The sequence below is a fragment of the Globicephala melas genome, chromosome 12 (genome assembly GCF_963455315.2).
Source record: "Globicephala melas chromosome 12, mGloMel1.2, whole genome shotgun sequence".
NCBI lineage: Eukaryota > Metazoa > Chordata > Mammalia > Artiodactyla > Delphinidae > Globicephala > Globicephala melas.
Window position 1 is genome coordinate 7,580,306 of NC_083325.1, and position 23,716 is coordinate 7,604,021.

General features: G+C 42.9%; 1 protein-coding gene across 2 annotated transcripts in view; it reads left to right on the plus strand.

Moving 5' to 3' along the window:
• The window catches only part of AFF3 (ALF transcription elongation factor 3), a 574,404-nt gene that overhangs the window by 432,711 nt on the left and 117,977 nt on the right, over positions 1-23,716 (plus strand). For both annotated transcript variants that reach the window (XM_060309207.1, XM_060309208.1), the window contains one exon: positions 6,020-6,071. In XM_060309207.1, coding sequence (XP_060165190.1) covers positions 6,020-6,071 — 52 coding nt within the window. The remainder of the gene's footprint in view (positions 1-6,019; positions 6,072-23,716) is intronic.

Below are 23,716 nucleotides of genomic sequence, written 5' to 3' on the forward strand. Positions count from 1 at the left end.
CCGTTACATTTGAAGGTAGTTAATGTGCCCGTTTGCAATACCTGTGTAGGATACAGATGAACCCTAGAAGCAGTTGGCCATCTGTTATGGGTAGGCTACTATTTCTGCTTCCTGAGAAATTGTGGACCTCAAAAATGTAAGCACCAGGGACTTCCCTGGTGGTACAGTGGTTATGAATCTGCCTGCCAGTGCAGGGGACATGGCTTCGAGCCCCGGCCCAGGAAGATCCCATATGCTGCAGTGTAACTAAGCCCGTGTGCCACAACTACTGAGCCTGCGCTCTAGAGCCCACATGCCACAGCTACTGAGCCCGCGTGCCACAACTACTGAAACCCGCGTGCCAAGAGCCCGTGCTCTGCAACAAGAGAAACCGCTGCAGTGAGAAGCCCACGCACCACGGTGAAGAGTTACCCCTGCTCGGCACAACTAGAGAAAGCCTGTGTGCAGCAACGAAGATGCAAGACAGCCAAAAATAAATAAATAAATTTATTTTTAAAATATATATGTATATAAAAGCACTAGCTACAACGTAAAGTTGTCCACTGCTCAATTAAAAAATAGTACACACAGGGAAGCTACCATCATCAGATAGTAAAGTTGCAAGGGTTGTATTGAATTCCTCCCTTTTCTGAGGGCCTTACCTTCAGATGAGGTGACTGGGTTCTGTGAGAGTTCATTATGCCAGACCTTCAGAATTTTAAGGCACTTAAAAATGGCTAAAATGGCAATGCTGATTTGAATGTAATGTGTGAGAAGAACCAGCCCTGGGAGACAGTATGCTTTCCAAAGATAGGTGCCCACCACTGAAAGAACGCAGTAGAAAATTGAATGTGTAGGTGACTGGGTGTTTGAATGCCAATTCTACTGTTGGTGGTGAGGCAGTGTTTTCTTCATCCTTCACTTCCAGAAGCAGAGAGGTTCACCTGAGGTGGTCCTTGGCAAACCACAGATGGAAATGTTTGTACTGGGTTCCCCGATCTGAGCTCAGAGGCAAACCTCCACACACCCTTTCCTCTACACAGTTCCCATGGGACCCTCTGTCCCTGCATGAAAGCATAAGAGCCTTCAGCCCGTGGCTCAAACCTTTTGACCCTTTGTACCAGGTGTTCAGGGGGCGTGTTGTAATTTTCCTGGGACAATAATTTTAAGAAACTGTTGTCTACACAGTTCACCAGTGAAAAATGGATAGAATCTGAATCACCTAATTGCATGTTTAAAAAAAAAATCCTGCCTCGGTCCTGTCAGGGCCCCACTGTGAAGTCAGCTGTCTGGTCAGACTCCACTGTGAACTTACCACCAGGCACTGACCGGAAGTGCTCTGGACACAGTGTGACAGCTGCTCAGGTGCTCAGGGCACGAAGTACAGGTTTCTCTGTACCTCTGGCTGCACCTCTGCTCTCTGGCCTTCATTCGCAGAGTTTGATTTTATTATCTATTTTATTTCAGCTGTTGTCATCAGGCTGTGGGTACTCCAGGCTGTGTGACCGACCACAGGCTCCCAGGATATGTCCCCTGTGCACTCAGGCTGGTGGCCATGTTTTCTGTCCTCTGCAGGCATGAACTCACATCAGATCAATCAACCATGGCAGCAGTTATATCCTAAAATAGATCCCCCTCCGCAACCTCTAGAAAACGTCATCTTTTCTTCTCAAGATGGCCTGAAAACAGAGCAAATGGCTTAGTTTTAAGGCATTGTTACAGAAACATCTTCTGTCCCAAACTGTTTACGCATGCAAGTTTCTTAAACGCTCCAAGGCATGGCCCTCAGAGGTAAAAGAGGAACACTAATGAGGAATGAACATGTGTTGAATGTTGGTTCCGCACAAGGTTCTGTGCTAATAGCAAGCTGAGTGGCAGAGCCAGGATTCCTCCTAGGCAGTCTGACTCCAGAGTCTGTGCTCAGACCCCCGAGGTCTGCTGCCCCGGCAGCACCCACCTCGAGGTATGGTTGAATGAGATCAGGTTGGACAGGAGCTGGGACACCTAGGAGGGTGCTGCGGGGACACGAAGGGGGGGTGGGCGCCAAGGGACATGGAAGGAGCGTGGCTGTGGGTGGGTGGGTGTCACCATCGGGAGGAAGGCCTGGTGGTGCTCAGATGGGGGGGGTGTAGGGATGCAGAAGTGCGTCAGGGTGCCCTGCGAGTCAATGTGATGCTGGAGCACGGGCCCTGCACTTATGTGCTGATGACCCTTCCCAGTCTCCATCCTCAGCGCTTCAGAGCATCAAAAACAGAGTCAGGTATCCTCCGTCTCTGCCCTGTGTCCTAACCAACACTTACTTTGCATTTTCTTTCACTCTTGGTTTAAAACTTTTGTTATTATTATTCTTGTTTAATTTACTCACGCCAGTGTAATTCCTTTTGAAAACAGACAGATGATAAACATGTTGTCAAGCAGGTGGGATCAGATTTGGGGGCAGACTGCTCCGATGGTGCCATTTGTGTGTTTCAATGGAGGCAGACACAGCCTTCACCAAACGAGGACAGCTCTCAGGCTTCTAAGTGGCCCCAGCTCTTCCGTATTCTTCTCTAACTTCACATCTTCCTCAGCTCCTCCTCAGGCTCTCAAGAAGCCACTCTGGTTTTCCCAGCATTAAAAGGGACCAGCACTGTGCTTTGGAAGTTGAGTCCCAGGGACTCCACTGTGACCAGAATGATGCAGAAGGGCCGGGCGTGTTCTTGGGTGGCCTTGAGACTGAGTCATCTCAGCGCACGCCTGTTGGGGTCTGGGGCGCCGGGCAGCGGTGACCGTCTGTTCCAGGAATGCGGTCCCTCGTGCTGGTAGCAGCAGGCTCACAGGATTACTGTGCAGTGTGAATGAGCTGTCAGACTCGGTGTTCCCATTTTTCCAAGACATTCTGAAGTATATTGGAGTCTAACTTCTCTCCAGGCTTCTGTTGAATACAGAATGTTTTTACATTTGATCCTTTGTTTTTGGATCTCAGACCAGAAACACAATTAATCTTTTTTTTTTTTTTTTAACATAAGAGAGGTAAATTCAGTGATAATTTCTATTCCCAAAGTGAGGTGGATCTCTGACTGCTTTTCTTCTGGAAAGGATGACAAGGGAGCTGAGTCTCACTCTAGAAATGACAAAACCATGGCCCGGAGGTGTGACTCTCCCAGGATCAGGGGTGTGAAAGGCAGCCTGAGATTCAACCAGACACATGTTCATGTGTTGACACATTGAGCGTGCACCTAGAATAAACAAAACAAGTTCTACTCCCTACCTTAAAAGGAGCCCCACACACGGCTTTTACGCTGCCAGCTTCACGTGGTAACCGAGTCACAGGACGGGTGTGCGGCCAAGCTAAGATCCCTCGCTTTGGGGCATTTAGGGGCATCTTGCTGTGGTTGGCCATGGCCTTCAAATCTGTCCACACCGTCGCCCATACGCAGATGAAACTCCTCAGTCACCCTTGACGTGACTTCCATCTAACGGGGGACATTAACAACGATTGTGTGTCCTTCCCTTCCCCTTCCCATCCCCCGACGGAACCACCCACACTTTGAACACCCAGTGTTTACAGGGCAGTCCTTGAGATTAAACCGAATCGCAGTTGGCAGCTGACCCCAAAAGAGGGAGTGAGGAGTGGAGGGTAAGAAACTGTCCTGACTTCTCTGGTCCTTTTCATCAGAAATGTATTTGTGCCTTTGGGTAGGAAATTCATCTTGGGGGGACTTCCCTGGTGGCACAGTGGTTAAGAATCCGCCTGCCAATGCAGAGGACACGGGTTCGAGCCCTGGTCCGGGAAGATCCCACATGCCGCGGAGCAGCTAAGCCCACGAGCCACAACTACTGAGCCCACGTGCCACAGCTACTGAAGCCCGTGCACTTAGAGCCCGTGCTCCGCAACAAGAGAAGCCACCGCAATGAGAAGCCCGTGCACCGCAACGAAGAGTAGCCCCTGCTCGCCACAACTAGAGAAAGCCCACGCACAGCAACGAAGACCCAACGCAGCCAAAACAAAACACAAAAAAAATCATCTTGGGGTAGCTGCCCAGCCCAGCCAACCAACTGGTACTGTACTCTGTGCCGTCACCGTGCTGGTCAGTAGTGTCCCACGACAAAGGAAACACCGTCCTCTCCTAGATTCGCCCCCAAAAGCACTCTAATATAATAAATCACCAGCATCTCTTCTCTTCGAAGCCCAGGTTCAAGTTTGTGAGGTCAAGGGAAATGAGTGACGTGCCACACAGACGTAAAGGGCGGTTGAGGTGCAGCTGTGCAGTCCTTGCCAGTGTTTGGCTTGTTGGCTTCTGGTTTGAATAATAAAAGAAGGGCACCACTTGCTACTAGTAGAATAGCTGTAGCCAGGGGGGATTTGGTGTCCTAATGGTTATGGCTTAAATTCTTAATACCAAGAATTGCTTTAAAATTCCATAACTGTGCTCTTCAGAGCACACACAGGAGTTGTTTTCCTTTAGGAAATAGGGTGCACATTTATTTTGCAGACTTGGACGCTAAAGGAGGACTGGACCTTGGAGATGTCCAGCACAACCCTTCATTTTACAAAGAGGGAAATGGGGCTGGGGGCGGGGCCGTTGATTGATTTGCCCCAAACACACAGCCGTGAGAGGCAGAAGTGGGCCCACGCCCTGCCCTGGCAGGTCTTTACCCCAAGCTCACCCCAAAAGTCACTGAAATTCCTTATAAAAATATTCAGAGGAATGTATCTACAGTAGGCCTATAATTGGCTTTTATAGGAAACACCACATTTTAGGGGTCAGTCTTTGGACTTTGAAGGTGATTTCAGAGAGGAGAGCGAGGCCTTCGAGCACAGGGACTCAGTGGCCTCCAGACTGATCCCTGGAGCCCCAGGGTCCATCCAAAGACGGACTCTTCCCCTCACTCCGGACAGAAGAGCTCTGCGTTTATCTGTGTGTAGAACACACTTCTGAGTGAGACTTCTTATGAAATGAGTTCATCTGAAAACGATTATTCTACAAAGAAATAAATCAGCAATGCTGATAAGAATACAGTTTCATCATCGTCAGAAATAATGTTTGAAATTTTTTCTTTTTTTAATTTAATTTTTTTAATATATCCTCTTCTTTTAATTTCATATTGGAGTATAGTTGATTTACAGTGTTGTGTTAGTTTCAGGTGTACAGCAAAGTGATTCAGTTATACATACCCATATATTCTTTCTCAAATTCTTTTTTTTTTTTTTAAACTTTTAACTCTTACGGACCCAAAAGTAAGCTTCCCCACTGCGGTTGTCATGACGCAGCTGAGGGACCCAGGGGGCTCTGGGGAGTTCCTCCCCAGAGTCTTTCCAGAAAGTTTCCTCCTATTTGGTTTTCCTCATCCGGTAGGATGTTCAGGCAGCTGTCTTTTCCAGATCTTTGATGGGGGAAGACCCAGCAGCTGCTCTGAGAACTTGAGTTTGTGGTTTTCTAGCTCTCGGCAGGGTTCTGCCCACTCTCTCCTTCTGCTTCCCACGAATGGTGATGGAGATGTAGCTCAGCACCCGCCACATGGAAAACACTGGACAAATAATTGTGGAATTACAACTTCACAAGGAAAAGCACCTATTTGACTCTGTTCGTTTAAAACCTCATATTCTTTTTTTTTTTTTTTTGCGGTACGCGGGCCTCTCACTGTTGTGGCCTCGCCCGTTGCGGAGCACAGGCTCCGGACGCGCAGGCTCAGTGGCCATGGCTCACGGGCCCAGCCGCTCCGCGGCATGTGGGATCTTCCCGGACCAGGGCACGAACCCGTGTCCCCTGCATCGGCAGGCGGACTCTCAACCACTGCACCACCAGGGAAGCCCAAAAACCTCATATTCCTGAAGCAGGTCATCACGTCCTTTGGCTGTTGTGAGGGTTTATTTTCATGATGTGGCAGTTTGTAATTTCCTAAGTGCATCAGAGGAAAAGGGCTCAATAGGAAACATTTTTTTTTAATTAGTAAATCTAATACACTCATTACTGAAACATTGCTCTAATACAGGTATTTTGGTGCTAAATTCTCTTGAATTTTCTAAGTATCTGTACCTCTTTGTTCCCTCTTTCAGAATGCTAGAAGATGATCTTAAGCTAAGTAGCGATGAAGAGGAGAATGAACAGGTAAGATTTTCCTTGATGTTGCCGTTCTCTGAATGTGATATGATGATGCCAATCTGGTAGACTGTCCTGGGTATTAACTGAGTCATACAAATGCTCAATTGTGATGCTCTAGGACGCTGGGTATCCTCTGCTGATTATGAGATTCTGTGCCATTGGGCCAGTCTGTTCAAATATCTTGGCTTTAATTTCCCATAAAACTGTAATTCTGTGATCTTCATGGCATCGAAGCCAACAGCAGCTGTTTATAAGGGAGCCGCCTGGGATCAGGCTTCAATGTGAGATAGAGCTTCTTTTTCGGAAAGGTTACTGGCTTTCTGGAGATCAAATGTGTGAGCTTCACCTCATCAGCATGCAACAGGCATGCTTTAGCATTAAATATTGAGAAGTCTTATACAGATATCATTAACATTGAGCGGAAGCAAAGGTAGAGGTGAGCTAAAACGATGAATAAAAAATCATCGCGCTCAGAATAGCCTGTTTGTCTTAAGTGATAAATGTGCTTGAAATGTTCTCCCCTGGTGTTGATTTATCAGCTCGAGACATCAGTCAGGGGTTTATAAATACTCTTCTGATCAGTCAGTTAAGGTGATAAAATACCCAATTAACATTCATCACTCTCACTTCTGCATTTCAGGAAATGTTTGTATTTTAAAGCAAGTTTGAAATCATGAAAAGACAGATTTTCCTCCACTTCTGTTTCCTTTTTCTCATCACCTGTTTTGTGTCGTGTCAAGGTGGGATAAACGTGATAGGTATGAAGACAATTCAGAGAGGTTTTCTGTCATTTTTACACGTGATACAAGACACGTGTACTGTTCAGGTCATCTTGGAATGGTGACTTTTATACAGAGGTATCATGGAATGCTGTGCAGGTGTTGCAGCTGTCTAGACATGCAAATGCACATAATGTACCGAGAGAGTGTGCAGAGGTGAGATCAAAGGAAATTTCCGGGAAGAGCATCTGAGCCAGATATGACTGTGCGATCACAGAAAAGCTTGCTCGCCTTGTAAGAGAAGGTGAGGCATCAAAGAAGGGACTGGGTATGAGATAGAACCCAATGCAGTTTGAAACTAGATTGGCCAGCTGAGAAAAGCCCAAGTGAAGAAAATTTGAGCAAGGAGGGCCACTCAGGCTTTTTTAGAGATTTATTGATCTGTTTCTAGGTGCAAGCAGCAGGCCCATCAGACAGCCACAACCCAGCAATCTTGGCAGATCTGGGGAACGATTTCACCCCTCATGTTGGTTCCTCATCTTTGTGTCTACAAGCAAATGACTTCATCTCTTGTGTTGTTTTTCCCAGTGGAGGTCCAGATAGGATTGGACCTATGTTTGCTGTGGATTAAGTCACAGCAAACATGTAGAGTGTGTATACTTGATACTAGAAAAGGGATTTACAGACTGTTTCATTCAGCGAGACTTTCTTAATTTGGAAAGAATTTCCTGAATTATCTCCAGGAAATGTTTCCACTGAAAACACAATTTTAAAAAATTAGTTATCAAGGATGAACTAGAAACGTTCTCTAAGGCAGTGAGAACCTTTCGTTTACTCATTTTGCTTCAGTCTGTAGCTGTGGAAAATATTGTACTGTGAACCTACCAGTCACATCCTTCTTGCTTTCGGTCCGTACGTATGTACACCTTCCTGTCTTTTACAATGAAAGCAGCTGACAGAATGAATGACTTTCATACCCTAATCCTCCCTTGTAATTAAGACTCCGGACAGTGGTTTCGTATGTGGCAGTTTAGTAATTGCTCTAACACTGATTATATTAAGTTATCCTTTATATATCCTATATATACCCTGACCTAATCACAAAATCGTAAATCCCATGCTTTTGAAAAACACTGATGACATAGAATTTTTTTTCTCTTCAAGACCGAAATATGATTGCACCCCAAAAGAGTGGAGCCTGTGCATATACACGGCACACATACACGCTCTGCATTTCTCTGGCATTGAGAGATAATTAAGCATCTAACGTAAATTATTTTTTCAGATATAATCAGAGTCCGTCTCTTAACCCAAAATCTTTCAAAAATGTACTGTATGTTTCCCTGCCTCGATAAATATAGTGTACTAAAATCCTTGTCCTCTTCTAACATGACACCTGGTGGTCTTTGTGACTGTCGGTCACCAGCCTGTGTAGCCACTGTGATAAAGGAACATCCACAAGAGCATCGAGTTGCTACAGCTGTTTGCTCTTCCTAAAGGAGCCTCATACACTCATGCATTTACATATTCCCGTCTTGATGTTCCTTTATCATTGCCTCTGTGCTCTCAAGAGACAGGCTAGTTTAGTGAGTGAGCACCAGCTCAGCAGCTCCCTGGGTTCAAGTCCCTGCTCTGCTACCCAGTGGCTCTGCAGCCTTAGACCCAGTCACTGAACTGCTCGGTGCTCTGGTGCCGCCATTTGTAAAATTGGAATCAACCTTAGATCCCTGCAGCCTGCCACTTCCTCACAACTTGTGCTCACCCACAATCTTCATGTCACCAGATCCAGTAGGCTTTTTTCTTCTTTTTTAGTCAACTTACAATGGAATACACCAGGCATAGAGGAAAGTTACACGTTACCTAAGAATACAACTTGATGAATATTCATAAACCACACTCACCCGTGTAGCCAGCACCCAGATCAAGACACAGACATGACCAGCCTCTTGGGTCTCCCACATCCCCTTCGGGGCAGCAGCCTCCAAAAGAATAACCACTCTCCTGACTTCTAACACCGTAGGGTAATTGCGCTTGTCTCTGAAGCACAATTACATCAATAGGATCGTGAGTGCACGCTGCTGTGTCTGGCTTCTGTCGCTCAGCATTTTGTTCGTGAGACTCATGCATGATATTGCATGAAGTGAAGTTTTTTCATTTCCATTGCTGGATCCCATTCCATTATGTGCATATACTGTAATTTGCTTACCTGTCCTACTGCTGACGTACACGAGGGCGTTTAGGGCTATTGGAATAGTGCTGTTACTAACATTCTTGTACAGGTCTTTGGGGGGTGTATGGGAACATTCCTGTTGGTCTGTCCCCAAGAGTAGAAGTGCTATAGGATGTTCAATTTGAGTAGACTATCCCAAACCATTTTCCCAGAATGGTTGTACCTTCTGACACTCCCACCAGCAGTATAAGAGAATTCCCATTGCTCTACATTTTCCTCACATGCTTGTCTTTTTATATTCATGAGGAATATTGTTCCGAAGGTTTCTTTTTTTGTATTGCCTTTGTCTGGTTTTGACATTAGGGCAGTGCTGGCTTATCATGTGAATTGCGAAGTGTTCCTTGCTCTTCTCTTTCTTGAAGAGATTGTATAACATTAATGTTAATTCTTCTTTAAATGTTTGTCAGAATTTTCCAGGGAAACCATGTGGGCCTGGAGACTTTTAGAAACTTACAAATTCTATTTCCTTAATTCTTAAAGGACTATTCGGATTATTTCACATTGGGTAGGTTATGGTGGTACATGCTCTTCAAGTAATTAATCCATCAGGTCATTTATGTTGTCATATTTATGTGTGTAGAGTTATGTTCCTTCATTGTCCTTTTGATGCCTGGATCTATAGTGATAGCCCCTGTTTCATTCTTGATACAGATCTTCTTTTTTTCTTTGTCAGTCTTACTAGAGCTTTATCAATTTTATTGCTCTTTTCAAAGAACTAGCTTTTTGTTTCATTGGTAGTCTCTGTCAGTTTTTCTTTTTTCAATTTCATTGCTATCTTATCTTTATTGTTCCCCTCCTCCTGCTTGCTTTGGGTTCATTTTGTTCTTTTTTTTCTAGTTTCTTGAGGGAGGTTAGATTATTGATTTGAGGTTTGTCCTCTTTTATTTTTTTTTTTTACTTTCGAAAATTGATTTATTTTGATTTTTTTTAACATCGCTATTGGAGTATAATTGCTTTACAATGGTGTGTTAGTTTCTGCTTTATAACAAAGTGAATCAGCTATACATATACATATATCCCCATATCTCTTCCCTCTTGTGTCTCCCTCCCTCCCTTCCCTATCCCACCCCTTCAGGTGGTCACAAAGCACCAAGCTGATCTCCCTGTGCTATGCAGCTGCTTCCCACTAGCTATCTATTTTACATTTGGTAGTGTATATATGTCCATGCCACTCTCTCACTTTGTCCCAGCTTACCCTTCCCCCTCCCCGTGTCCTCAAGTCCATTCTCTACGTCTGCGTCTTTATTTCTATCCTGCCCCTAGGTTCTTCATGACCTTTTTTTTTTTTTTTTAGATTCCCTATATATGTGTTAGCATACGGTATTTATTTTTCTCTTTCTGACTTACTTCACTGTGTATGACAGACTCTAGGTCCATCCACCTCACTACAAATAACTCAATTTCGTTTCCTTTCATGGCTGAGTAATATTCCATTGTGTATATGTGCCACATCTTCTTTATCCATTCATCTGTTGACGGACACTTAGGTTGCTTCCATGTCCTGGCTATTGTAAATAGCGCTGCAGTGAACACTGTGGTACGTGACCCTTTTTGAATTATGGTTTGCTCCGGGTATGTGCCCAGTCCTCTTTTATAATATAAACATTTAGTGCTGTACATTTCACTCTCATCACTGCTGTAGCCACATCTCACAAATTTTTGTATGTTGTATTTTCATTGTCAGTCAGTTCAGTGAGACATCATCCTCTTTGATGCTTTTAGAAGCGTGTTGTTTTATTTCCAAGTGTTTCCAGGTTCCCTGTGATCTTACTTGTATTGATTTCTAGTTTGGTTCCATTGTGGTCTAAGTACCTATCCTGTATGATTTCAATTTTTATAAATGCATTGAGTATTTTTTATGGCCCAAGATATGATCTATGTTGGTATATGTTTTATGTGTATTCTGCTGATGGTGGGTGGAGTGTTCTATAAATGTCAGTTAGAACCTGTTGGTTGATGTTGTTGTTGAGATATTCTATATCCTTGCTGACTTTCTGTCTAGTTGCTCTATCGATTGTTGGGAGAGGAGTGTTGAAGTCTCCAACTATAATTGTGGATTTGTCTGTTTGTCCTTTCCATTCTATCAGTTTTTGCTTCACATATTTTACAGCTGTTATTTTGTGCACACACATTTGGGATTGCTACATCTTCTTGGTGGATTGACCTTTTATAATTACGTATGTTCCACTCTGGCAATCTTCTTTGCCCTGAAGTCTACTTTATCCTATATCAATGTAGCCACTGTTAGTTTCTTTTGATTAATGTTTGCATAATATAACTTTTTCCATTCTTTTACTTTCAACCTACCTATATTTGAAGTGAGTTTCTTACAGACAGCATATCCACTTTGCCAATTTCTGTCTTTTAATTGATGTACTTGGACCATTTACATTTAATGTAATTATTAGTTGATAATTAAACTGATTAACTAATATTAATTAATGTAATGTTACATTAATGGTAATTAATTATGTTAGGGCTTAAGTCTACCACTTTATTTTTCGTCTTCTGTTTGTTCTCTTTGTTTTTTCATTTTTCTGTTTTCTCTTTCCTGAATTCCTGTAGCTTCCTGGAACATTTTGTAGAATTTCATTCCTGTTTATCTATAGTATTTTTGAGTGTATCTCTTTGTATAGCTTTTTTTAGTGGCATTTCTGGGTATTACATTATATATACGTAACTCACAGCAGTTCACTGGTGATGGCATTTTATGAGTTTTCTCCCTGAGTATCCTATAACTACCTCCATCACAGAATTGATAATATGAGATTTAGTTATCTGTCTTCCTGATTTCTTGAGTGAGTGACCTGAATCTGATGCTGTGTCTTATTCATCTTTACTTCCCTATTGCATACCATGCTGACTGGCATCTAACAGGGAAGCCTCATCTTCCTGTAACCAGATGCACACAACTACCTTTGTCTTCACTCATTGTCTCCCTTCCCCCTACTATAAGAGGACACTGCCTTCCTCTTATCAAAAGTTTGTCCCATTTCCTCTCAGTTACTTGGGGACTTACTCCTTTGACTCTTTTCTGCCCCTCTTCTCCACCAGAACCACTCACTGGGTCACCAGTGACCGCAGTGGGTCTGCAGAGCACATGTACCAGGCTCTTTTCAGTCCTTTGTCTCACCAGAAGAGTTACGGCATTGAAAACTGTTAATTACCCCACTTTTATTGAGTTGTCTAATACCATACCCTCCTGGTTTGTTTCTTGCCCCTCTGGCTGTGTCTTCTCAGACTCCTTTGCTGACTGCTCCTCCTGCAGCCAATCTTGAATGTTGGAATCTTTTAGCATTTCTGATTTTTCCTCTCCACGTCCTCTCTGTCTCTCTCTGGATGATCTCATCAATTCCCATGACCTTCAATTTTTTTTTAATAAATTTATTTGCTTATTTTATGGCTGTGTTGGGTCTTTGTTGCTGTGCACGGGCTTCTCATTGTTGTGGCTTCTCTTGTTGCGGAGCACAGGCTTTAGGCACGCAGGCTTCAGTAGTTGTGGCACGTGGGCTCAGTAGTTGTGGCACACGGGCTTAGTTGCTCCACGGCATGTGGGATCTTCCTGGACCAGGGCTCAAACCCGTGTCCCCTGCATTGGCAGGTGGATTCTTAACCACTGCGCCACCAGGGAAGCCCCAATTTTTATATACTTACAATTTCTAAAATTATACCCTCAGCTCAGAACTCTCTTGTTAACCACAGACCTATTTGACTTTTCCACTTGGATGTCTCACAAGCATTTCAAATCCAAGTTGTGCCAAACTGGAGTTCTGGTCTTTGCCACCCCTCTACCTATCCACACACAAATATGTTCCTCTTGTGACTGTTACCATTTCTAAACCTAGAACTACCAGGCACCCAGTTGTTTAAGTCTAGAAACGTCGGGCTCATCCTTGACGACTCCCTATTCCTCACTCAAATGTTAATTTTATCTCTAATCCCTATAAATTCACAAATATTAGTCCATCCACCTCTTTCCATCCTGGCTAGTCTAAACCAGTCCATTCTCCCCCCTCTATAATACAACTTCCTCACAGGGATCTTTTGAAAAAGATCAAGTCAAAGCATCAAAATCAGATCAAGTCATTCCTTGGTCTAAAATCTTAAATGGGTTCGCATTTCACTTGGGGTAAAATCCAGAGCCCGTAGTTGGCCGACAGTACCCTACCCAGCTGGCTTCACTCAACGCTTCCCTTTCACTTCACACTGAGATGGTTCATGGTACTTCCACCCCATGGGTCTTCTTTCAGCTCCTCCAACAAGCCAAACTCAGCTGCCTCAGGCCCTCCATAGGCCTCTCCCCCCTGATTTTTGCCCCATTAATACCTACTCATCTTGGAAGTGCAGCATAAATTTCACTTCATCAGGGAGTCTCCAGTTATCTAACTTGGACCCCTGGTTAGTCCGTGTCACAATAACCTAAGCTTTCTTCTTAGGTCTCATCATAATTTTAGTTGTACATTACGTTTACTTTTTTAAGTATCTCAACCAACCAGACTGGAAGTTTCCTGAGGGCAGGAACTGTATCTGGCACAGCAGAGGTGCTGGATACTTGCTGAATGGATGCATGAATGATGCATAATGTTATTGAATTGAGAGTATTTCCTGCTGTCTGTTGTCCAGTATCAAAGATGACTTTGGGTCTCCCTTTTTTTTTTTTTAATTAAACACTGATTTTTTTTCAAATTAGTCCTATCCAAAGATCAAAAGTATTGACAAAGAAGAAAAAAACATAGACCCAAGGACAAAAATTGTCTGTAGATAAATACACAAATCACCTACCTATTTAGGAGAAAAGCATTTATCCAATCTCTGTAGAAATGTCAATAGTCACTTGTTAAATGTGCTTCATACCAAGCCATATTGAGGTTATAACTTTCTAGAAGGTATCTCAAACAGAAGCCTCCAAAACCAAGAGAGTGCATTTCTTCACAGCCTTCCCTTTCAAAAACTGTAGCATTTTGACTAACCTCTAGAGCTAGGATTGTGACCAGGTTTACAAAATGTGGAGGTTTAATGGAAATGGAGTCGTAATCTCATGTTTGCTCCTATAATTTTCATACTTGATGAGGTTCAAACTAGAAACAGGACAAATGATTTGAGAATCAGATTTTGTGTCTGAGTAAATGAAGGAAGGACACAAGATATGTGTGGCAGTTGGTTTGATCTCCAGTTAAAACCTGTGGCTCTTGGTTTTAACAATTCTAGACGCCAGCGTTTCTTTGGAAGAAAGTAAAGGAGTTAGAAGATTTAAGACAAAATGATTCCTGAAGGTACTAAGTACTCAGGCCATTTTTTAAATGGATTTGGAAGGGAGAAATGAATTATATTGCCTATCTTCCCATTTAGTAAAAAAAAGAAAATGAGTTCTGGGACTTCCCTGGCAGCCCGGTGGTAAGACACCATGCTTCCACTGCAGGGGGCACGGGTTGGATCCCTGGTCGGGGTACTAAGATCCCGCATGCCACCGGGCGCAGCCAAAAAAAATTAAATAAATAAAAGGCAGATTTAAGGTTATTAAAAAAAAATGAGTTCTGCCTCTCAGCTGAGGAGGGTAAGCTTGGGAGGTTGGACACAGCAAATATCTAGATGAAATTATTACCGCTAAGGCATGAGGACAGGGCCACGTGAATAAGACACTCAACAAGGAGCAGCTAAGATCGTGTCAACTGCACACAGCGTTTCAGAGATGACAGATACATAAGCGCAGGGAAGTAAGGAGAGGGGATGCAAACTAAATGGCTGTGTATGTGCCTGCAGCTTCCAGTAATTACATTATCCGTACGTATTAGGCAGTCTTTTCATTTTAATTATATAACTACATTTTTCTCTTTAAATGAGCATGGTTTATCCACTTAAACTGACAGTTTTAATTTTACAGGCAGTGATCCTGGGATATAATCTGTAGAGGGAAATTCTCCTACTGGCATCATTTACTTCTCACAATGAAGAAAAGTTACCTTTTAATCCCCAGTCAATATTTGGAGAACACACAATTCATTTAATAGATATCCAGGTAATTAGCATAAATCTGCAAGTTAAAGAGCCACTTCTTTTCTTATTCTTAACTCATGGAGTACTAATCATGTCCCTCAAAAAGAATCTCGGTCCTCTTAGAGTGACTCTAAAGCTTCGCGTCTCAAGGTGTCAGGATTATAGGTGGTGAGATTGCTCTGAGCACTGAATTGCAGTTCTTAACTGCCTTTTGTTAACGTTGGTTTCTTAAGAAGAAGCACAAGGAACATTCCCATCTCAATTTTCTGCTGTTTACCGTAGAGGTCACTGGATAAGTAACATCAGCTCTGGGTGTAATATTAAAAGCAGATTGCCAATTGTAATGGCCGCTGGTCATTTTTTTCCTTGTTCCTTTTTAATATGACAATTGCATAACAGAAAGCAGAGCTTTTCAGAAGAACCTCTGAAGCCATCAGCAGTGCGTGTCCATCCGTCACCAGATGTATTAGCCGAATGATATGCAGATGTGAAATAAAAATATAGGAGGTTTTTGCAGCCCAGCTCCACTTCCCTGGGTGTATTTTTCTTCTCAGAATCAGCTTGGTTGATGCTGAAGTTCTTGGCCTGTGAAAATTTATTACCCACAGAGTCAATCTGCATTCAGGCGGCCAAGTCTGAATAAATAGAGTCATTGTGCTTGTCTGGGACTTGTGGCCAGAGTTCATCCAGTCAGCTTGACATTCACATCCCAGGAGATTCATAAAAGCCAACACCCTGGTATGTGCTCTTGAATCCTGCCAAAATTGTGTAGAATTATATAAACAGGAGTTGAAGCAGTAATCAGGACCAGGTTTGAGGGGTGAGCTCCAAAATCAAGTTTCTCCTACATTAGAAAGGAACTATATCATAGATGGGATTTGTAGCCAACAAGAGCTGAAACATTTTTCCAAAGGAGTCATTCTGAGAAGAATCTTGTATGCCTACTAAATGTAAAATATTGTGCAAGACGCTGGCTTTGTTGGTCTTGATGAATTACACATTCGTAATATTCATTAGGATAATTTAACCTCAAAAATCTAAAGGACTTTTTAAATGCTGGGAAATGCCCTGTTCTCAATGACTATACAAAAAAGTATGTATTACATATATTAAACCTAACAGCAAAAATAGAAAAAAAAAAGAGTAGTTTATGTTTTTTATAATTTTTTGTCCTGCATTAATGTTGAACCTAAGCTACCTATCCAGTTTAATTATACTGACAAGTTGGTTTCTTTCTAATATGGAAACAGCACAATAACGCTCATTGAAAACTATCAGATCTTTGTCATCTGTATGTGAAGTAATCATAATTCAAACCTTCAGGCACAGTCAGTGAAACACGAATGTTCAACAGGAGGTTTTTGCATCTTTGTTTATTTGTTTGTTTAACAGCCCTAAAGCTTACTTAAGTAATATTTTATAAATAAAATTTTACTGTCACCAGAGGCAAATGCAAAACTCTTTTAAGAAGGCCAGTTTTATTACATCATGCCACTCTTTATAAACATTTGTGAGAAGCGCAGGCATTGGTGGAGATACACAAAAAAGTAGTTGTCTTTTTTTATATTAATCAACTGTCATTTCCAAAACTGAAATGGTCAGCAAACCTAAATGTCACAGAGCACAGATATACAACGGCTCACAACCCCATCTCCTCACTTTTTTTCTCAGACCTCCTCTGGGGACCTGAGATTGATGGAGGTTTAGTTGTGTCCACTCAGCTTGGATCATAGGATGTGACTAATTTCAACCTGAGGACCCTCAGCGGATATCTGGAAAATGAGAATATTATATAAAAATTAGGAGATGATCTACTGAATTTGGGCAAACATGCAATTAACACAAAAACGGAGAATCATGGCTTTGTTAAGTTGAAGAATTCAGAGGAAGCTACATTCTGTTAAAATGTAAAATGTAAAATGTAAAAAAGCCAAGCTTTTTTAACTGTGCATATCAGTACCACCAAAATAGACTCCATTCAGAAAACAGAAGAAGGGCCATGTACCATTATTGGATAGGCATGCTCAAATACAGCTGCCAGCTGGGCTGCTGGTTGGCAGAGGAAGTGGAAATCTCCCTCCGGAGGACACTGCTATTTAACTCGGAGGAATAGCCCTTTGTCCTGTGACTTTTATGGGGTTTTTTTCTTCAGTAGCTTTTGCAGAATTGTAACCATTCAAGACTGGATGCTCCTTGGAGTCTGTGCTATCACTCGTATCCAGGCTTGGGGGCTTTCATATAGGAAAGGATTTACCTGCAGTCATTCAGGTACCTGGTCCAGATATGCACTCGGAAAATTGTGTTTGTGTTTGTGTTTTTCCAAATCTTCTCCAAGTGGGGCCGGTTATCTCAGAAGCACAGATTTTCTCAGGAGACTATCTTAACCTTTTGTTTCTACTGGAGCAAAATCATTTGCAGGAATTCAGTGCCCCTGGGCACTTGCAGTTCCATCCTGACCAGATCTGTAGCCAACAAGTTGTGCCAAGTGAAACAAGAAGCAGACCAGGGACTTTCCTGGTGGTCCAGTGGTTAAGACTCCGCACTTCCACTGCAAGGGGCATGGGTTCGATCCCTGGTCACAGAACTAAGACCTTGCATGCCACACGTTGTAGCCAAGAAGATCAAAAAACAAAGAAGTAGACCAGATGGTTTCTGAAATGTCACCAGACATGGTCCTCTTCACATAGAAAAGTGCTAGAGTGTGGGTTAGCCAGAATCTCTGTCTGTGGAGGTCTGATTCAGCAACGTGTTTCTGGGTACGTCTCCTTTCCACCTGGACTTCATTCTTAGAAGTCCAAGGCAGTTGAAGGAAGAAGGTGTGATTGCATGTTATATGTGAAAACATTTTCAGGTATAAACCATCAAGCAGTGGTCACTTGAAGGGTGAAAATCCTAATACCAATAATAGAACAATCAGAACTGCTTCAGCTTTTCTCTTACGTTATATAATTGGTTTGCAAAGTGCAATTATGAGACTCTTACCTAACCATGACAAACCTATTTTTACCTTCAAATATTGCTACTTTGTCTGACTAAAAGAGATGTTTTGCGAAAACAGAAAGCCAGACTTAGATTTTGGTAGATTTTTGTTCTTCATGCACAGGTTGCATTATTTTAACAAAACTATCAAAATAGTTATGTGACTTGCATCTTGTCTTTATGCAAAAACAAAGTAGCATTTGTATTCCACAACCTGGGCTCTGGTTGCATTCATAAGAACCAACCACCTACTGAGGCAGTGACGTTGACAATGTAAACACAGAACAAAGCGGGTCTCTGGATAACATCTATTTAGCTGCTGAATTAAACCAACCGCTAACCTAATAAACTGCTGGAATTTAAAAAAAGAAAGAAAGAAAGAAAAAGTAAATGGGACTCCACCAAAGCATTGTATGAAGGTAAAGTAAGGATTCTATTAAAAGCTCCAAAAGGCATTGGGCAAACCCACCAAAGTGGGGAGTGAGCAATCCCAGTGTCCACCTGCTCTGCCAAAGATGAGAGTTATTACTGGGCCACGTCATCTTGGCTGTGCTCAAAGTCTGGCCTGTACTGAAATAGCACTGTGAGAAGAGTTGCAGGAGTGTGTGGCTGACCAAAGCCCTGAGGAGCAGGCCAGAAAGCCAGGCAGCCACGTAGAGCCTGCGGGTCCTGGATTGCATCACCCTGCACGCTCCCAATTTAGCCTCCCATTCCCAAGAACCAGGAATTGCAATCCATGCACTACCTGTAGCCTGTCTCCAGGCAGCTCAGCTGCCATTCGTTGGTCCTTCTTGTTTGCTTTCAATGTGAGGTTGACAAGCACGTGCACGCACACACACGCACGGGCCCACGCACACACACGGACTCATTCACATGGAAGGTGTTATTGCCTTGCCAGCGCTCTGTCCCAGAATCCAAAAGCTTCTGCCGTTCTCACAGATCTGAGAGTTGACAGCCGAGCTGGGATCTTTCGCCTTCATCCAACAGCACCAGACCTGACTCAGGCAGGCACTTCCTTTACATGTGTAGTCCTGTCATAGTGAGCCCTGGAGGTAAAAAGAATTCTTCCCTGGGAGTTTCGGGCAAGCTCTAAATGACCCGTATGTTTCTGCCTGTAAACTGCTTGAAGAGTCAAGATTAGTCTCAAAAACCTAAAGCCGTCCTGTCTTCTTTGCAAACATCTAAGAGACGACTCCTTGCTGCTTCTGCATTAGCATCCCCAGAGGAAGCTTGCCCCCCGTGTCTGTTTACATCTGCTCATCATCCCACCAGTCCTCTTTGGCTGGGATTGGCAGAATCCAAAATGTATCTGGTCCCCTTCCCTTCAATCTCTGCCCTGAAGAGTCCACAGCCCGGCAGAGGCAGGACCGGGGTGCTCTGTGGTACTTCACTGGCCTGGTTCCCTTACCTACCGACTCTGACCATGAGGAAGCCAACTTCCCTAAACCTCTGTTCCAATATCTTAATGTCAGTAGACAAAAATGCTAAAGTGGATTAATAGAAAATATTTTAAAAACAAACCACCCCATCAAAAAATGGGCAGAAGATCTCCATAGACATTTCTCCAAAGAACACATACAGATGGCCAAGAAGCCAATGAAAAGATGCTCATCGTCGCTCATTATTAGAGAAATGAAAATCAAAACTACAATGAGGTATCAGCTCACCTTACCCTGGTCAGAATGACCATCCTTAAAAAGTCTACAAATAATAGATGCTGAAGAGGGTGTGGAGAAAAGGGAACCGTCCTACACTGTTGGTGGGAATGTAAATTGGTGTAGCCACTATGGAGAACAATATGGAGGTTCTTTAAAAAACTAAAAATAGCGTTACCATATATCCAGCAATCCCACTCCTGAACATATCTCTGGAAAAGATGAAAACTCTAATTCGAAAAGATATATTCTCCCCAATGTTCATAGCAGCACTATTTACAACAGCCAAGATATGGAAGCCACCTAAGTGTCCATCAGTAGATGAATGGATAAAGACGATGTGGTACATATATACAATGGAATACTACTCAGACATAAAAATGACTGAAATAACGCCATTTGCAGCAACATGAATGGACCTAGAGATTATCATACTGAGTGAAGTAAGTCAGACAAAGACAAATATTATATGATATCTTTTATATGTGGAATCTAAAAAATAATACAAATGAGTTATTTACAAGACAGAAACAGACTCACAAACATAGAAAACAATCCTGTGGTTACCAAAGAGTAAGGGGGGAAAGAGAAATTACTAGCATGGGATTAACAGATAGTCACCACTATATGTAAAATAGATTGACTCCCCTGGTAGCACAGTGGTTAAGAATCCACCTGCCAATGCAGGGGACACGGGTTCGAGCCCTGGTCCAGGAAGATCCCACATGCCGCGGAGCAACTAAGCCCACGTGCCACAACTACTGAGCCTGTGCTCTAGAACCTGCGAGCCACAACTAGTGAAGTCCGCATGCCTAGAGCCCATGCTCCGCAACAAGTGAAGCCACCACAGTGAGAAGCCCGCACACTGCAACGAAGAGTAGCCCCCACTCGCCGCAACTAGAGAAAGCCCGCGCGCAGCAACGAAGACCCAACACAGCCAAAAATAAAATAAATAAATTTTAAAAAAATAAAATTAAATAGATGAACAACAAGGATATACTGTATAGCACAGGGAACTATATTCAATATCTTGTAATAACCTATAATGAAAAGGAATCTGAAAAAAATACATATGTGTGTATATATTTATATATACATATATGGCTGAATCACTTCGCTGTACACCTGAAACTAACACAATGTTGTAAATCACCTATATTTCAATTTAAAAAAGAATTTATATTACTATAAATAGATATTAGTGTAAAACCATTAAACTGTACATCTTAACATCTCCCCCCCCACTCCTCTTCCCCTTCTCCCCAGAAATGTTCTTTATTTACATTGCTGGAACTTTTTTTAGGCTTATTTAGGTAATAAAAGGAGAGGAGTACAGGAAGAAGCCAGAAAACTGATTTATCTAAGCAAAGGCAAGGAGCTAATGATAGAAGAATAGATCTAGAAGTCAGAGGAGGAAGTGAGAATGGTGAGCTGGTAATCTAGGGGAGAGAGTAAGGAGGCAGAGAGAGAAGAAAGATTAATAATTTACCACCTGCCCAGCAGGGGTCACATAGAGTAAAACAGTCCCTTGTATAGTACCTGGATAGAAGCTTTTACTGAAAAATGCCACAAGGAAAGAAGTGAATTTCTTACAAGGAAGCAGGTACATAGAGAGTGCCATTTTGATTTTGAACAAAATAATAGTTCAGCAAAGGTTTGTCAGATTCTCTCATCTAAAAGGGTAATTGGCAGCTGAAGGGTGATGCCTGTTTAAAAGCAAAAGACTGCCTTGTTCATTTCTTTAAAAATAATAATTAAAAAAAAATTTGTAATTGTACTAACAGAAGCTCGAATAAACTTTAGAATCTGTTAAAGACTAAAGCCCGGTTGTCCCATCCTCTGACACAAATCGTTTTTGGAATGAGACCAAATTGAATGAATGAATGAGATAAAAGCTAATCCGTTATACCTCAGGGATTCAGGAGGGGCACCATTATGGCTTGGTCACCTAGTGACATTATATTCGTCAAGCATTTACGTGCCTTGTGCTATTGGTTGGACCTTGTACCAAACATTGTTCAGTCATGTAACTGGTACCCACTTCCTATTCTCAAGGAGCTGGTGTCTAGCCTCCCTAAGTCCAGTCCTTTATGGGGTAAATGTCCAGATGACCAGGTAGAAGAAGCTACTTGCCATGGGACAGTGATGCCACAGCTCTTGAAGCACAAGTTGCTCCCCAGGACCTATACTGGGGCTGAATGTCACCCAGCTCACTTCTCCCTCCCAGCACCCACACTTATAACCTCATGCACAGCCATGGATCTTCCTACCACCACCCGCCCACTTCAGACTGACCTCTTACCACCTCCACACCAGCTACCCCTGGTGCACAGACATCCTCCAGGAATCCACTGGGATCCTCTGACCCATAATGTTGCCCACATGGCAGTCAGTATGGCCCATCACTCAGGGTGCCTGATACCGTCCATACCCTCAGTGGGACCCTGGCCTGCTGGGAGGACTCTGACATCAATCACTGTGGGTGAGGGACAGCCCCCGGGGCATGTACTCACACCATCCCCACACCTTCCCTTCTTTCTCCTAGCTCGTAGCGGCTGCCCCCCGAGTTTTCTGTTTTGATGGCAAAAGCCTCCAGGGCCTGGAAGCAGAAGGGACCACGTGGTAGATGTCACCAATTATTCATAGTGTTATCTCTAGAATAAAATGTCCTGGAAATGCCCAGTGAAGACAAGAGCGCCTCCTTTAATAATCCCTCTCAGGAGATTTGAGTTGCCAAATTTGGGCAGCCCCCAACCTCAAATAATGCCCCCAAATCAGTCAATTGGAACCGGAATCCGAATTATGAGATAACGTTATCCAGCAAACCATCTGGTTCATCGACCTTAATCAGCACTTCCCATAGGATATACTAGGTACTAATAAATGTCTGTTATTGTCTTTATCAAATTTCTGGTAGACACGTGCAAATCTAAGCCACACAGTTAAAATAAAACAACCAGTCAAAATTTCTCTAAAGAGAAATGTGTACCCTAGTTTTTCAAGATAGTAAAATAGAGAAAGAATATACAGCTAAGGGGGAAAAATGTATTTCAACAAAGCTCTGAAATTGGAGCCATGGCAGAGAGTAACATTTGTTATCACCGGAAGTTACCTACTCATGTCCTACTGGCGAATCACACGGCAGGTGCTGTCCGTCAGCAGGAAGCTCTTTCCGGCGGAGGGAGGATGAGCTGGGATCTCCGCCTTCAGTGATCTTCAAGGAACTTGAATTTTTAGCCAAGACTAAAATTTCCGTGAAGCAGATGGCAAGCTCCCCAGGAAAGAAGAGAACCCAGCGCTAAGCCATGTTCTAGACCAGGAGCTCTGAGAGCAGAGGGTCAACAAGAGCTTGAGCGGTCGAGGCAAGCTTCATGAGAAGGACCTTGGGTTGTAGGCAGACTCAAAAGAGAAAGAGGACGAACTGGAGCGAGAACAGGAGAAGCACTGGCTTGATTTAAAGAGACACCAAGAGTCGCAGTGATTTGTCCACCGCTGACCCCCGTTCAGCTGTTTGCTTTCATTATTGGCAGGTTCCTCAGCCCCTGAATTTCTGTCCTCTAATCCTGATCTTGTTTATATTTGTAGAGTCATCTTTATTAGAACTGACCATACATTGTGCCCCAAAAAAGCAGGGTTTTCTCCCCTTGTCCCTGACTCCCACTGGGTTAGCATCCCCTTTCACTCTCAGAACTGTTCTTATTTGGATAGAACTATTCTTATTTGGATGATAAATTATATTGTCCTCCCTGACTCTGCCTGACCCCTGTAGAGTACTGGATAAGGTCAAAGTCCACTGAACAAAATGCTTCCTAGACAGCATTTCTAGGAATCCGAAAATGCAAAGTACTCATGACTGAGGGGGAAAAAAAAAAAAAGACCAGAAATAGAGTCTTTCCTTTGTCTTACAAATGTTCCTAAATGGGTTGTAAAGCACCAAATGGATGTTCACAACATAAAAATGCTCATCAACGGGGACCAAAATGAAAAACAACAACATAAAAGTTAACGAAACATAAAATATGCTAATAGAGGTAGAAGGAAATTAAACAGGGAAATAAGTTAATAAATAACAAG